This window comes from Saccopteryx bilineata, chromosome 6, assembly GCF_036850765.1.
Source record: "Saccopteryx bilineata isolate mSacBil1 chromosome 6, mSacBil1_pri_phased_curated, whole genome shotgun sequence".
NCBI classification, from domain to species: domain Eukaryota; kingdom Metazoa; phylum Chordata; class Mammalia; order Chiroptera; family Emballonuridae; genus Saccopteryx; species Saccopteryx bilineata.
In genome coordinates, this window is record NC_089495.1 from 142908936 (window position 1) to 142926023 (window position 17088).

The 17088-nt window shown below is 51.9% G+C and overlaps 1 protein-coding gene across 1 annotated transcript in view; it reads right to left on the minus strand.

Annotated features, from left to right (window-relative positions):
* NBAS (NBAS subunit of NRZ tethering complex) overlaps window positions 1-17088 on the minus strand; it is a 352849-nt gene that overhangs the window by 104311 nt on the left and 231450 nt on the right. Inside the window, 1 exon segment of the mRNA XM_066234551.1 lies at window positions 1712-1941. Within this exon segment, the coding sequence (XP_066090648.1) occupies window positions 1712-1941 (230 nt within the window).

Consider the following 17088-nt stretch of genomic DNA (forward strand, 5'->3'; position numbering starts at 1 on the left):
CCCTAGCAAAATATAACTAATGACATGAGGCATTCCTTCTCTTGTAAACTTCTTTTCTGCATAACAACCCTTTCTAAGAAACCATGAGCAGGGCACTCAGGATAACAAAATGCCCCAAAGCAAAGCTTAATGGCCCTGGAACTAGGAAGCCCACGTTCAGCTTCTGGCTGCGGGACCTTGAGCTTTCTAAGGCTCTCTGATTCTCAGAGTCCTCTTCTGAAAAAAGAGGAGGTTAGATGAAATGACCTCTTTGGTCCCTTCCAATTGCACATTAAGTGACTCTATGAAATTATGAGCCTCAGGAGGTCAGGGGGGAAGAGAGAAGCAGAGCCCACATTTTCCTCCTTAACTGAGTCTAGCTCTAGGTCATTCCTTTGAGCTATTACCTGACTTAAAGAGAATTTGGAGTGTCTTCTTGTAGGAAAGCAGCCCAGGTTAATATAAAATTATTACGGGGTACCGTAAGGCTACTTTGCCACTTTCTCAAAGATCTAATTAATAATGACAAAAAATGACATATACCACTACCATCCCAGGACCATTTTTGTTACTTTAACGTGACGTCAGGAGAGAGGAATAACCATTAAATGCAGGCACAGTGTAACCTCAGTTTCAAAGGCTGAAAGCCAAGAGGAGACTGCATGCCAGCACATCCTGAGGGCCAGTTGGCAGAGGAGGGAGGCACCGCCATGGTGCAGGTGTGACAGCTTCAGGACGCAACAGACAGGTGAAGGTTAAAACCACCGCTGGGATCCTGACCACCGAAGCTTGGGCCAGTTCCCTCAGATGCCTGAACCGCATGCTCTTCAGCTACAGAATGGGGACAAGAACCCCAGGCACAGGGTCATCTCTGAGGACGGTCAGGTGTTCACAGAGCACCTAACCCACTGCCTGGCCCACAGAAAGCAGGCCACATGTTCTGCTGTTGAAAACAAAACACCTCTACTTAATGACCACGGTGAACACGCCCTCCCTCACTCTAACCTGTGACTCTCCTTTGAGTGAACTCACTGGATAAAGAATAGCGGAGGCCAGTGCTAAAACCCAGGGCAATTCCATACCCACCACGGAATTCTTCCCGCCGACCGTGGCCTGGGCTGCCTTCTCACACAAGGGCTTGTCCCCTCTCTTCAAAGAAGGAAGGGACAAAAGGGAAATGGCCACTGCTGCTGGCCTTTAGAAAACAGACTGCGAGAACTGGTCAGTCTCCTCTGTCTAGAAGCCCAGGGAGAGGAGGGTGCCCTGAGCCCACCACGCTGGCTCCCTCCTCTGCGGTTCAAGCCGCTGGATCTAATTCTACCATTCTCAAGACATTACACTGCCACGGACTCTGAAAAGTGAGATTTCTATCAGGTATAAAGGCAATCTTGTTTTCAAATATCTATAATAAGTTCCACTCATTTCACCCCAGATCATACCCTATTCACCTTTAACACGTCAGGCTATCAGAGTTGTAAAGAAACTAAAAAAATAATTATAATAATTCCAATCCTTACTATCTAACTCTGCAGGCTCACTACATTGTCTGCAGCTACTGATCCATTTGGGAAAACACGCTCAACCCCCATGTGATCGGAGGAAGTGGAGGAAAGCCCTGCTTGCAGCAACCATGAATGACGCTCCTCAAAGGACTGGGATCAACAGCCCTGAGACGTCCCCTTGCTCCGTTACACGGAAATCCACCCCTTCGTGAGACAGAAGGACCCCTTACTCTGCCAGACCAAGGATCGTCTCCCTCTTGTACTGGTCGTCCGCAGTAAAGCGCTGCACATCCACGCCCTTGCGCAGGCCCTGCAGCAGCTGAACCTGGGTGAGGTCCAGGAGGCGCTCGTTGTAGTACTGTAACTGCTTGGTCAGTGCGACGATGTCCTCGGGCCAGGCTTCGTGTCCGTATCGAGTCACATGCCTGGTGACCATCAGGATTAGCTCTTTAGGATCAGCCTATGTGTGAGTAATGACAACAGCAAAAAAAGGTTACAGGAAGAAGACCATGTCTACTGGGCGCCTGTCTGGTTCTCACACTGCTGCCATTAAACTGAGGCTCGCGGCCGCCCTGAGAAGTCACCTGCAGAGGTGGCGCAGTCTGCAGACCACAGACGGGACCGGGGCCGAGTCTAGAGCAGGTCTCTCGACCCCTGCTCTGCTCCTATCTTACAAATCCTCACCCACATAATAAAGAACATATTCTTGCTTTTTCAGCTACCATCAATCTACAGCAGGTTTGTTTCCCAATCACCTGATCATTGACAATAATTCATCCTGGAAGTGGTACCGTTATCAGTGTCCCTGGATACATTTTCTCCGAAGCGTCTACGTATTCTCAATAACAACGCCGCAGCTCAGAAAGCCCACTAACAATGCCCAGACAGCTGAGGAGAGAGTGTGTTCTCCGGGGAAAGTTTGGGGGAAACCCATCCTCTTCCTGAAATCACCAGCACTTCTAGTTACACGAGAAAGCATCTGAGCAGTTTTTGCTCTGCTCAATTTGGGGCTCAATGGGATATTATTCTACAATTCTTAGCGGCCTAACAATGGCAAAACTATTCAAACAGAACAAAACCTAGAAGCTAACAGCTGACAGGGAAGAAAAATAATTGATTAACTGGTCACATTTACTTATAAGAAAGTTGCTTTGGATGTCAGCAAAGTAACAGCAGCTCAGTGGTGATGTTGGAATTACTTCGGGGAGCCGAAAAGGCGAACGACATTAACTCCATCACTCCCAATTTCGGGAAAACGTAGTATATATTTTAATAATAGCAAATTAGGAAAAACACTACAGAATCTGCCTTTGGTTCTCAGAAGTGTACCTAATTATGGCGAGCTGTCAGCATTTCTAATGTGTGAAGCATCGTTTTGAGCTACACAGGAATCTGTCAGTGTTGAGTCAGTATTACAAATCTAGCCTGCAGCTCTCTCTCGATCCTATTAACCCCTTTATGCTGGAGGTTGAAGTTTTGAAATTCAATTCTTCAAAATTTCTCCGAAAAGTTACATCACTTTTTGACAAGCTCCCAGCATGCCTGTATCTGCAGCTGTGACTGACTCTGTACCACGTGATATCACGTACCCACAGGAGAAGACCTGAGTGAACAATCAGACCTAGTGACGACCTGGAGTGGTAGGCTATAAATAACTCCCACGTCACTGCCGTTCCAATAATGGAACAGGAGGCCTAAGTGGGTTAAGGGTCAATCCAGGAGTGCAGATAAAAACCAGTTAAAAGAAATCTTGGATCCTGATAGGGGGACCTGAGACAAAGTCAGCCTTATTGGAATTTCCCCTACCTGTAGGCAGACACCGAGTGCTACTCTCAAAAACCACAGATCAGAGTGTCTCGAGTCACATGACCTGGGCTTGAAAACTAACTCTCCAAAATAAGCTATAAAACCATTATTCAATTCATTCAACAATTATTTTTGTGCACTGATTAAGTACCAAGTAATATGCTATGAAGATGTGACCCTACCCTCCAAGACGCGGCCCAGCGGGAGAGACAGGAGCATCATAAAATGGTGTGAGCAGTCAGCGCAGAATGCCCCTCACACAGGGCAATGGGGCACGCGCAAGCCCAGGAAGCCTTCCTAACGTTCTGTCTCGGGTAACGACTCAGACAGCAGTAGCAAAGGAGCAGCAAAAAACAAGGAGAGAAATTCCAGTAAAGGGCAGTGTGTGCACTGAGTCTAGGTGACTAAGACCTGGTGGGAAGATGGACCTTATATATCGATACATAAAACAAACCTTCCTGCAACTGGAGAGGATGTGCAAGTCACCTGCCTGTGAGTCGTACTTTTGACAGTGAGTTTGGGCAAAGGGGACCCCAGCTCTTAGTGTCTCTATAGCTGACATATGACCCCCACCTTCTCTCTACTTGTTGCCCCCTTAGGGCACCACCCTGAACCACCCCCATGGGATCGGCCACATCTGAAGCTATCTGGTGAGGTTGCTAAGGTGCCAACCCGCCCTTCCACACCTGCTCTGCACCCCAGCTGTTGCCCGTTGTTCCCATGCCCCTCTGGTTGGCTCTTTTCTACCCAGCAGTAGAGAAGACAAGAGCAAATACCCACTGAGCAGGGTTTCAGGTAAAAGGAGTTTCTTTCATGGGACAACTTGGGGCACAGTCCTGTGCTCCACCAGCAAACCCACTGATAGATAGGCTCTAAGCCCTCAGCCTGCCTGCCTGTGTGTGATCCCGCCCCTCTCTGCCACCGGCTGTTTTCCAGCCCTGCGCATGGATTCGGCCACCTTCATGCTCCCAAGGTTTCTCACGGGTTTTGTTCCCATTCAGTTTTCCCTTTGGTTATCTGGAATATCCAAGATTTGATCACTGTCCTGAGAGAGTGGCCTACACGCTTGCACTTGACCATGAGGTGTAACACCTCCTTATTACTATTCTGTGTTCTCATACAATTTATGTAATAAACCCCCAAACCAGGCAGGCAGCAAAGCTCCAAAGTGGTGCACGTGGCAATGACGCGCACAATTACCAGTTCTAACGTGGAGGTCTTTCGTTACCCTATTGAAGGTTCCAAGCCTCCACACACAACCTCCATATTCATGTGGCAAAAGATTCTATTCTCTCCTTTTGCCAGTGAAGAAAATGACATGCACAGTGAAATAAGCATGAACACACAGAATTACTAGCTGGATGACCCTGCACAAGTTACCTAACAACTACGAACTTGATCGTCTCATCTATAAAATGGCAATAACGGGCCCTGGCTGGTTGGCTCAGCGGTGGAGCGTCGGCCTGGTGTGCGGGGGACCCGGGTTCGATTCCCGGCCAGGGCACATAGGAGAAGCGCCCATTTGCTTCTCCACCCCCCCCTTCCTCTCTGTCTCTCTCTTCCCCTCCCGCAACCAAGGCTCCATTGAAGCAAAGATGGCCCGGGCGCTGGGGATGGCTCCTTGGCCTCTGCCCCAGGCGCTGGAGTGGCTCTGGTCGCGACAGAGCTACGCCCCGGAGGGTCAGAGCATCGCCCCCTGGTGGGCAGAGTGTCGCCCCTGGTGGGCGTGCTGGGTGGATCCCGGCGCATGCGGGAGTCTGTCTGACTGTCTCTCTTCGTTTCCAGCTTCGGAAAAATACAAAAAAATAAATAAATAAAATAAATAAATAAATAAAATGGCAATAACGGTAAGTAGCTTGCACAGTTGTGAGAAGCCCAGGAGACAATAGGTGTGAAGTACACAAACCAAGGCCCGTGTGAAGCAGGTGCCCCGAGGATGAAAGGGACTGTGGGATTCGCTAAAACGCCTACACTGATCACACTTTAACTGTACTTCTACTACACTGCTCACAAAAACGGGATCAGGGAACATGCAGACACTCCAGGACTCTCAGCCTTTTGTCTAGTGCACCTTCACCAATGAAATAAAAGTTGGTTTTACATCTCATTTGCATAATCAATCAACTTTCTTTGACTTGTTTGCTTTTCTGATGTTCTTGCTTAATTAAAAAAAATCAAATGCTTCTTTTGTATCACTATTCATTTTTAAATATCCCCTAATTTTTGTGAGCAGCACCCTCACTCAGTGGAGATAAAACTTGGGAATACTGCTTCACAGTCACCCATGAAAGAGCACCAACAAGCCCACTGCACACTCTCCTCACGGTCTGTTGTGAGGCACAGAGAAAATAAGGTGTTTGAAAGCATTCTTTTCTCCACTGTTATGTGAAAACAAATTGGGCCCAAAGCTTTCTCTCAAAGAATTAAAAACTAGTGACGGACAAAAGGTATGCACACAAACGGATCACAGAAGGCAGCTGGCTATAAGCACCGTCTAGAATCACAGACCAAGCCGGACCTGTGGGAGTGCAGTGGATAAAGCGTAAACCTGGAACGCTGAGGTCGCTGGTTCAAAACCCTGGGCTCGCCTGGTCAAGGCACATATGGGAGTTGATGCTTCCAGCTCCTCTCCTCTCTTAAAAATGAATAAATAGAACCACAGACCAAGCATCCTGCGCCTGCACAGAAGGAGCATAGGTCCTCCTGCTGCCCCTCTGGGGTTCAGTTTCTCCAGATGTACCACAAAGGAGCATTACCAGATGTCTACCTTTCTGAGACTAAAATTATAGGAATATACAAGAATCATGAAAATAAAGAAAAACCCTGTGAATCCCTCCAGGGATAGAACTGGGAAAGTTCTACAATTTTCTCATTTACACCTCCACTGAATATTCAGAACAGATTTCTTTGTTACAAATACAATTTCAGACCAACAAATTATAGTCAGTAGGTTCCTACACAGTTTAAACTACTTTAATCTCTTCTTTAGTAAGTAGAAACTTGCGTCACCCTCTGTGAATAATTTTTATCTCATACTCGTACACATTTGTTCACTTTTCTAAGAAAACTTGAAGACTAAGTAACAACTATTCCAGTCTTCAGTGTGGAACAGGCAGAGTGCTCAACAACATGCACTGAATCTCACTCAGTACTGACAGTCTTGTGCAACAGCTGTCTACTAGAACCCTCTGGTTTACAGATGTGTAAGGTGGTGGGTGAGCTGCCTAAGGCCACTCGGGGTGACAGACCGGGGATATGACTTCAAGCATAATGCCTCCCAAGAACCATCCTTTCATATTTGGTAGGCAGGGAGGGGAATTGCTTAAAATTATAAGGATCTTGACGGGATCAGGGTACAGAGCTCCCACCAAACTGTATAATAAATAAGACTTGGCATTAGTCCTTTTGTACATGATGGACTTCCAACGACGGACTGAATACTGTTATTCTACAGTACATCCAGATTGACCTTTTGACACAGACATTTTTCCTCTCATCCCTTTTATACGTATAATCACAAGTGTGTGAATACAAGTGACCACAGAGGACACACAAAGGTAGGTGTTCAACTGGGCATTTACTCTGAGCTTTCTATTCTTCCCTCGCGAGTGATAACAGAGAAAGTTTTAGAATCATGAGCAAGAATACCATTTCCTGTTTACTCCTTGATATAAGCACACCTTTAAAAATTTGGTCCTAATAAAGAGGTGAATTGGGGCATTCCACCAATTCCTGGATGAGAGGTTTCTAAGTGTCTTCAGGTTTCTGGGTCATCAAATATTTGTTAAGTGCAGATGAAGAATTTCAATTCTTCAATGTACTGTGTTAAAACATATAAAAAAGAGACAACTCACAAAGTCTTCTAAGAAAAAGGAAAATTAGTTATGGGAAAAAAACAACCATGGGAATTGGTTTGAAAGGACCTGGATTACGGGCCTCACTCCTGAGTCTCACGTTTTCCATTATGAAAATGGAAGCAATTTCTTCTTTATAGAGTTCTCATTAAGAAGAATGAGACTGAATGGGTGAGCACGTTGTAAGTTCTAGCTCTCTACATGAATTATTTTCTCGTCATTATCACTACTTTCTATCACTTCCTCAAGGAACTCCACTGTTTGTAATGACTTCCAATATTCTATTTAAATTTTAATAAGAATTCTACCCCTGAGCTTTCAATTTCTCTCAAAATATTACAAAGCATCCCGCACTCACCCCAATACTTCATCTCATATATACAGTCATTCACCACCACCAGTAAACATTATAGGTTCTTCAACACTCTCACAGGAAGTTCACCTGTCGTTGGACCAATCCTGTGACGCACATGGGAGACTGCTATCCTTGTCCCACAGGGGCCAGTCCACACTTCAAGTATCACTGCTATAGTCTTCCAGGAAGGAGGAAGTCACACTTCTTGACCTCTCACCTAAAATCACTGTTTTTCGTGAAAGTATGCTCAAACCCTTTTCTGTCTCTCTCCACCTGAATGCAATGGCATGATCCATGGGTATAAAAACTATGAGCCTCTAAAAAGCTTTATAGGTAAGTCCTAAGAAGGAGTTTATAGGTAGCTTCAAAACCTTCCATATTCAGTATCCAAAGGGATATTGCAGAAACATCACAGGCTACAAAAACTAGCAACAGAAAAAGGCATCAAATTTTAAAACCGAGAGCATGTAGAGTTAAATTATTCTACTACTTCTCCAAAATTTGGCAATGCAGTTTTTCAAGGGGGTGAAGAAAATATAATTTCTTTAAAGAATATGGTCAAGTCCCTGTAAGGCAAAATATTCATGACAACAGAATGTTCCATGACTTAATCTACTGCTTACTAGTTAGAGGTAATAAATCCATTCTGGTTTAATGGTCTCCATTTCTGGGTAATATTGCTGGCGAAGTTTGAAGCAGGTGGCACGTTTCCCCTCTAGGGTTCTTATTTGTTCGAGATAATTTTGTACTCAGTATTTTCAATTAAGTAGCTGAAAAAAACACGTATGAAAAACAGCCGACCACAGAGTTCTGACTCCAGCCCCGCTGCCGGTGTCTCTGGGTACAACACTGAAGGACACGTTTCCGTTGTTAACTGATTTTACCCTCTGAAACTTTTTCAAGAGGATGCTAGAAAGATCATGCTTCAGGATGCATTTATAATAATTATTAAGGTGATACATTAGTGAAAAAAACAAGGTACAGAACAATGTGTGCAGCTGACTCACATTTCTACTAAAAACTGTTATATGAATATACATAGACATCCATCAACTATTTCTGGAAGGACACAAAAGGGAAACACTGACTTTTTATTGTACACCATTTTCATCATTTGAGTCTTTTGGCCGTGTGTTATTGCTTTTTTAACATAAAAACAACTAGGACAGCTAGAGAAAAAAAATCATGCTCTCTAATTGGCCATTTGCCAACCATCCTTCTGTGTCACCAACAAGAAAGAAGGCGTGGGCTGCTCCCAGGAGCCCACCCCCACCCCCAGCAGAGCAGCGGGCCAGGCTCTAGGAATCTGCTGCGGGCTCAGGATGGTGCTTGCTGCCAAGGTGCACAGGCCTCTCTTCAGAAATAACCTGACAAATGACAGTGACACTTTTATTCAAACCTGGTGATCCACCTAAACTGCCATGCCCGCAGCACACTGAGGGGGCGGGGACAGACAGGCTGCACTGACAACTGAGAACTGAGTGCAGGCAGGGCTTCGGAGCCAGCCAGCAAGCCAGCGCTAGCACGTGCACGTGGCAAACTGAAGCAAACCACTGTGATTTCAATTCCACGATCACTCATCAGGAGTTTGTCACATTTAACTCCAAACTCAGCAGTGCTGCTTTAGGCATAGGAAGACACCGAGATGACCCAAATAATGAGCCATTAGGTACTAATACACCCAGCGAAGGTACACCTGGGCCGTCCTGGTCCAGGAGAAGCCTGGGACCTGCCCACAGGCACGCAGCTGAAGGGACTCCGAGCTTTGGCACACGCCAACAAGAAGCCCCTGAACAACTACCGGGGTTGGGGTCCTGGGAATCCCAGAGGGGGGGACACCTGTTGTAAGTGTAACTCCGTGGAGAGGAGCCAAGCCTTCTCAGCACACAAGGAGAACTGCGGCAGCGGTGTCTGTCTATGGGCAGTGACCTGGGGAGGGACTCAGTGTGTCTGTGGGCAGTGACCCAGGGAGGGACAAGGTGTGTCTGCAAGCAGTGTCCTGGGGAGGGACCAGGTGTGTCTGTGGGCAGTGACCCAGGGAGAGACCCAGTGTGTCTGCAGGCAGTGACCTGGGAGGGACCAGGTGTGTCTGCAGGCAGTGACCCGGGGAGGGACCAGGTGTGTCTGCGGCAGTGACCCGGGAGGGACCAGGTGTCTGCAGGCAGTGACCCGGGAGGACCCAGTGTGTCTGCAGGCAGTATCCCGGGGAGGGACCCGGTGTGTTTATGGGCAGTGACCCGGGAGGGACCAGGTGTCTGCAGGCAGTGACCCGGGGAGGGACCCAGTGTGTCTGCAGACAGTGACCTGGGGAGGGACCCAGTGTGTCTGCAGGCAGTGACCCGGGGAGGGACCCAGTGTGTCTGCGGGCAGTGACCCGGGGAGGGACCCAGTGTGTCTGCGGGCAGTGACCCGGGAGGGGCCAGGTGTGTCTGCGGGCAGTGACCCGGGGAGGGACCCGGTGTGTCTGCGGGCACTGACCCGGGGAGAGACCCGGTGTGTCTGCAGGCACTGACCCGGGGAGAGACCCGGTGTGTCTGCGGGCAGTGACCCGGGGAGGGACCACGTGTCTGCGGGCAGTGACCCGGGGAGGGACCCAGTGTGTCTGCGGGCAGTGACCCGGGGAAGGACCCAGTGTGTCTGCGGGCAGTGTCCCGGGGAAGGGCCAGGTGTGTCTGTGGGCAGTGTCCCGGGGAAGGGTCAGGTGTGTCTGTCTATGGGCAGTGACCCGGGGAGGGACCCAGTGTGTCTGCAGGCAGTGACCTGGGGAGGGAGCAGGTGTGTCTGTGAGCAGTGACCCGGGAGGGAGCAGGTGTCTTCAGGCAGTGACCCGGGGAGGGATCCGGTGTGTCTGCAGGCAGTGTCCAGGGAGGGACCAGGTGTCTGCAGGCAGTGACCCGGGGAGGGACCCAGTGTGTCTGCAGGCAGTGACCCAGGGAGGGACCAGGTGTCTGCAGGCAGTGACCCAGGGAGGGACCCGGTGTGTCTGCGGGCAGTGACCCAGGGAGGGACCAGGTGTCTGCAGGCAGTGACCCAGGGAGGGACCAGGTGTGTCTGCGGGCAGTGACCCAGGGAGGAACCAGGTGTGTCTGCAGACAGTGACCCAGGGAGGGACCAGGTGTCTGCAGGCAGTGACCCAGGGAGGGACCCGGTGTGTCTGTCTGCGGGCAGTGACCCGGGGAGGGACCCGGTGTGTCTGTCTATGGGCAGTGACCCAGGGAGGGACCAGGTGTTTCTGCGGGCAGTGTCCCGGGGAAGGGCCAGGTGTGTCTGTCTATGGGCAGTGACCTGGGGAGGGACCCAGTGTGTCTGTAGGCAGTGTCCCGGGGGAGGGACCCAGTGTGTCTGCAGGCAGTGACCGGGGAGGGAGCAGGTGTGTCTGTGGGCAGTGACCCGGGAGGGACCAGATGTCTGTGGGCAGTGTCCTGGGGAGGAACCCAGTGTGTCTGCAGGCAGTGACCCGGGGAGGGACCAGGTGTGTCTGTGGGCAGTGACCTGGGGAGGGACCAGGTGTCTGCAGGCAGTGACCCGGGGAGGGACCCAGTGTGTCTGTGGGCAGTGACCCGGGGAGGGACCCAGTGTGTCTGCGGGCAGTGACCCGGGGAGGGACCAGGTGTGTCTGCGGGTAGTGACCCGGGGAGGGACTCGGTGTGTCTGCGGGCAGTGACCCGGGGAGGGACCCGGTGTGTCTGCGGGCAGTGACCCGGGGAGGGACCAGGTGTGTCTGTGGGCAGTGACCCGGGGAGGGACCAGGTGTGTCTGCGGGCAGTGACCCGGGGAGGGACCAGGTGTGTCTGCGGGCAGTGACCCGGGGAGGGACCCGGTGTGTCTGCGGGCAGTGACCCGGGGAGGGACCCGGTGTGTCTGCGGGCAGTGTCCCAGGGAGGGAGCAGGTGTGTCTGCGGGCAGTGTCCCGGGGAGGGACCCGGTGTGTCTGCGGGCAGTGTCCCGGGGAGGGACCAGGTGTGTCTGCGGGCAGTGACCCGGGGAGGGAGCAGGTGTGTCTGTGGGCAGTGTCCCGGGGAGGGACCCGGTGTCTGCGGGCAGTGACCCGGGGGAGGGAGCAGGTGTGTCTGTGGGCAGTGTCCTGGGAGGGAACAGGAGGGAGCAGGTGTGTCTGCGGGCAGTGACCCGGATAGGGACCCAGTGTGTCTGCGGGCTTGTCCCGGGGAGGGACCAGGTGTGTCTGCAGGCAGTGTCCCGGGGAGGGAGCAGGTGTGTCTGTGGGCAGTGTCCCGGGGAGGGACCCGGTGTGTCTGCGGGCAGTGTCCCGGGGAGGGACCCGGTGTGTCTGCAGGCAGTGTCCCGGGGAGGGACCAGGTGTGTCTGCGGGCAGTGTCCCGGGGAGGGACCAGGTGTGTCTGCGGGCAGTGACCCAGGGGAGGGAGCAGGTGTCTGCAGGCAGTGTCCCGGGGAGGGACCAGGTGTGTCTGTGGGCAGTGACCCAGGGAAGGAGCAGGTGTGTCTGCGGGCAGTGACCCGGGGGAGGGAGCAGGTGTGTCTGTGGGCAGTGACCCGGGGAGGGAGCAGGTGTGTCTGTCTATGGGCAGTGACCCGGGGGAGGGAGCAGGTGTGTCTGTGGGCAGTGTCCTGGGAGGGAGCAGGTGTGTCTGTGGGCAGTGACCCGGGGGAGGGAGCAGGTGTGTCTGTGGGCAGTGACATGGGGAGGGAGCAGGTGTGTCTGTGGGCAGTGACCCGGGGGAGGGACCAGGTGTGTCTGCGGGCAGTGTCCCGGGGAAGGGCCAGGTGTGTCTGCGGGCAGTGTCCCGGGAGGGAGTAGGTGTGTGTCTGCAGGCAGTGACCCGGGAGGGACCCAGTGTGTCTGCAGGTAGTGTCCCGGGGAAGGACCAGGTGTGTCTGTGGGCAGTGACCCGAGGGAGGGAGCAGGTGTGTCTGTGGGCAGTGACCCAGGGAGGGACCAGGTGTGTCTGTGGGTAGTGACTCGAGGGAAGGACCATGTATATCTGTGGGCAGTGACCAGGGGAGGGAGCAGGTGTGTCTGAGGGGATTCCCACGGGGGCTCCTTTGGGCTCAAACTCCTCTTTTGATAGTGGGAAGGAGCAGGCATTTCAGAGGGACTAAGGTGTGAAAAGGGATGTTAAATTTGAAGAAATTTTAATTCTAAACAGCTAGAACATAAACTTCAAAAGAGGCAGCGTCAGGATCGTGGCCGGTGGGAAAGAAGAGCCAGCCAATTCTCTGAGGGTCTTTCCTGTCACATATAGTTTAGCCTTAACCAGCAGGTTCCACCCTGAAGCAATGGAAACACCCCGTTGGGAACGGTCCCTGAGCCCTGCAGGCCAGAGATCACACAGCTCGGAGGAGCAGCCACAGGGACTCCTTCCAGAGCAAAGCTGGAGCTCCAGCACTTCTGTCCTGGTCAAGAGCAGGTAATGCCTGGAGTCAGGACCTGTGAGTGACAGGATGGCACTTTCCACCAGGGCCAGCCTGAGCGAGGAACTGGTTTTCTCTGAGTCTTATCTTCTGCAAAGAAATTCTTCTTCTGCAAAATGGGGCTGGTCCAAGGATCAAGTGGCGGAATGAGTGTGAAGGACACCTGAGGACTCCAGTGCCTTCTGGGGGTAGTCTGATGTGTGTACTGTCTGTCCACTGACAGCTCCCATACATAAGCCCCTATGCTGACACTGCTGTCACACCCTGTCCTGACACCTTCCTAGTCAGACAGAACAGACCCACTCAGTCACAGCGAAGTCTGGCCAGATTTCATTTCTGTCCTTTTCCCTGGAGTCAGGTAACTCTTGTAGGCCTTGAGTTTCATATAGTAAAATGTCAGTGCAGGCTCAGATACTTTGTGGAAAATGCCACAGCATGCATGACAGGCACAGTGACACTTCAATCGTTTTGTTACTGCCATTCCTGTCTGCGATGCTCTTCCTCCATGCATGCTCATGGTACTGCTCTCGTCCACGTGTCTTTACTCAAGGTCACCTTCTGAACTTAGGTCTTTGCTGAGGCTATTTTATTTTTTTAATCGATTTTAGAGAGAAGGAAGGTAGAGGAGGAAGAGAGAGAGAAGGAAACATCAATTTGTTGTTCCACCCATTTACGCATTCATTGGTTAACTCTTATATGTGCCCTGACTGGGGATCGAACCCACAACCTTGGCATATCGGGACAATGTCATAACCAACTGAGCTACCCAGCCAGGGCCTTTGCTAGACCTGTGCTCTTAAAACAGAGACACACGTATGCATGTGCGCACACACACTCTTGTCCTTCTCGGCTTTTTGTTTCCATAGCTCTTGTCACCAGTTAACATAGTATATATGTTATCTACTTATTTTCTTTCACGGTACCCCTTACCCAACAGAATGTAAGTCCTAAAAGGACAGGGTTTTTATATATATACTTAGTTCACTACTGTTTTCCCAGGTTCTAGAATGCTTTCTGGCATGAAGTTGTCATCTGATAAATATCTGATGAAAACACACACACATAAATCAATTATTATACGTTACCAATGAATTGTTCATTAATTCTTAGTCATCTACCCACTGAACATGTTGACTACTCTCCAGGCCCTAAGCATTGGCAAAACCCAAACATACAACGCAGACACCAGCCTCAATAGTTCATCAGCTACCGACATGAAAAGTATATGAATTTAAAATAACAACATAAGTGCTGCCTGCGGGGAGCTCAGGGCGGCACAGAGGCACCTGGTGAGGGCAGGGGGGTGCAGGAGCACGCGGGGACACACGGGGGGGGGCTCAGTTGGCACAGAGGCACCTGGTGAGGGCAGGGGGTGCAGGAGCACGCGGGGACACACGGGGGGGGGCTCAGTTGGCACAGAGGCACCTGGTGAGGGCAGGGGGTGCAGGAGCACGCGGGGACACACGGGGGGGGGGGCTCAGTTGGCACAGAGGCACCTGGTGAGGGCAGGGGGTACAGGAGCACGTGGGGACACGGGGGGGGGCTCAGGGCGGCGCAGAGGCACCTGGTGAGCGCAGGGGGTGCAGGAGCACGCGGGGGACACACGGGGAGGGGCTCAGGGCGGCGCAGAGGCACCTGGTGAGCGCAGGGGGTGCAGGAGCACGCGGGGGACACACGGGGAGGGGCTCAGGGCGGCGCAGAGGCACCTGGTGAGCGCAGGGGGTGCAGGAGCACGCGGGGGACACACGGGGAGGGGCTCAGGGCGGCGCAGAGGCACCTGGTGAGCGCAGGGGGTGCAGGAGCACGCGGGGGACACACGGGGAGGGGCTCAGGGCGGCGCAGAGGCACCTGGTGAGCGCAGGGGGTGCAGGAGCACGCGGGGGACACACGGGGAGGGGCTCAGGGCGGCGCAGAGCACCTGGTGAGTGCAGGGGGTGCAGGAGCATGCGGGGACACAGGGGGGGGGGCTCAGGGCGGCGCAGAGGCCCGTGGGGAGCATAGGGTGGCACGGAGGCGTGCGGGGAGCACAGAGGAGTGCGGAGGCGCGGGGCAGGGTCGCAGACACATGGGGGGCACAGGACAGCGTGGAGGCATGTGGGAGCATCCACACAGGCGGGGGCACTACAGAGGGGGACTGGGATCAGGCGCAGGGAGGCCATACCTGACCCAAGCAGCTAAGCAGAGAAACGAGGAAACACGACAGGCCGAGAGTGCAGGGGGAGGCAGACAGGAAACCAGAGCACACAGGGTGTCTGAGAAAGCAGGCAGCCTGAGCCAAGGACGATGACATTGGACACAGCCAGAGGGCAGACTGTGGGTGATGCGCAGGTCTAGCCGGAAACCAGGGAAGGGCTTCAGCGGAAGGGAAGGCAGCCAGACCTTCGCTTCAGAGAGACTACACTGACAGATGCTTGGGGAGAGACACAAAAGGGAGAGGAATGAGGGCAGAGTGAAGTTTAAGAAGCCGCTGCAGTCATTTAGATGAAGAACAATGGAAAGCTGTCTTAAAGGGAGGACACGGGCAGAGAAGAGCGACTGTAGGGCGTTAGATCCTCCTCAACACCTCTGTCTGGGAGAGTTTCAGAATGTCTTTGCATCTTAATGTTTAAGAAAATATTAAGCCTGACCTGTGGCAGCACAGAGGACAGACCATGGCCCTGGAATGCTAACGACAGCCCGGGCTGGCCCGGTCAAGGCACACATGGGAAGCAACCACAGATGTTGCTTCCCCCTCCTACTTCCTACTTTCTCTAGAAAAAAAAATCAATAAATATAATTTTTTTTTACACACACAGAGAGAGAGAGAGGGATAGATAAGGACAGACAGACAGGAACGGAGAGATGAGAAGCATCAATCATCAGTTTTTCGTTTCAACACATTAGTTGTTCACTGATTGCTTTCTCATATGTGCCTGACTGTGGGCCTTCAGCAGACTGAGTAACCCCTTGCTGGAGCCAGTGACCTTGGGTCTAAGCTGGTGAGCTTTTGCTCAAACCAGATGAGCCCCCGCTCAAGCTAGCAACCTCGAGGTCTCGAACCTGGGCCCTCCGCATCCCAGTCCGACGCTCTATCCACTGCACCATTGCCTGGTAAGGCAATAAATATAATCTTAAAAAAAAAATTAAGCCTGCTCTAGCCGGTGGTGCAATGTCTAGAACGTTGTCCTGGAGCACCGTGGTGGCTGGCTTGATCCTGGGGTTGCTGTCTCAAACACCGGGATGCCAGCTCAACCTAAGGGCACCAGCTTGAGCCCAAGGTCACTGGTTCAAGCCCCAGACAAGGCACATAAAAGAAGCAATCAGCCTGACCAGGCGGTGGCAGTGGATAGAGCGGCAAACTGGGATGCAAAGGACCTAGGTTTGAGACTCCGAGGTCGCCAGCTTGAGCGTGGGTTCATCTAGTTTGAGCAAAAGCTCACCAGCTTGGAGACCCAAGGTCGCTGACTCGAGAAAAGGGTTACTCGGTCTGCTGAAGGCCCATGGTCAAGGCACATATGAGAAAGCAATCAATGAATAACTAAGGTATTGCAACGAAAAACTGATAATTGATGTTTTTCATCTCTCTCCATTCCTGTCTGTCCCTATTTATCCCTCTCACTGGCTCTCTCTCTGTCTCTGTAAAAAAAAAAAAAAAAAAAGCAATCAATGGCACAACTAAGTGGAATGGTAAGTTAATGCTTCTCTCTCTCTCTCCTTCCTCTCTCTGAAAATAAAATAAAATACAAAGTAATTTACTATTAGAGAAAACATGAAAAACATATGTTCTGGCATTTCCCTCCAAGAGGACGACGTTCATTAATGCTCTTAGGAAATCAAGCTGCAGAACACAGACCCACAGTGGCTCTGCAGCACGTTCACTGGCTGCCTGAGAGTTCCGCTGGCAGTCTGTCTGACACAGCTGTCTGTCTCCTGGTCCAGCTCCCCTCACCACAGCCATAGAGAGGTCTTGTATGGATTGCATAAATGGCAAGTTCATATGGAGGTCAGGCGGCATGTTCCCACCACCCCATGCCCAGGAGGAGTCCATGGCACACGAGGGGCTAGAGGAGCTTAGTGACAGCGCCACTGGCTGACCGAGTGGCCTTTCCATCCTTTGTATCAGACTGAAACACAGCGCTAGGCACACAGCTGACCTTGCAAATAAATGCGGGGCAGCCCATTCAGCACTGGAACCCCACATCCATGGCGTCCACTGAGAAAC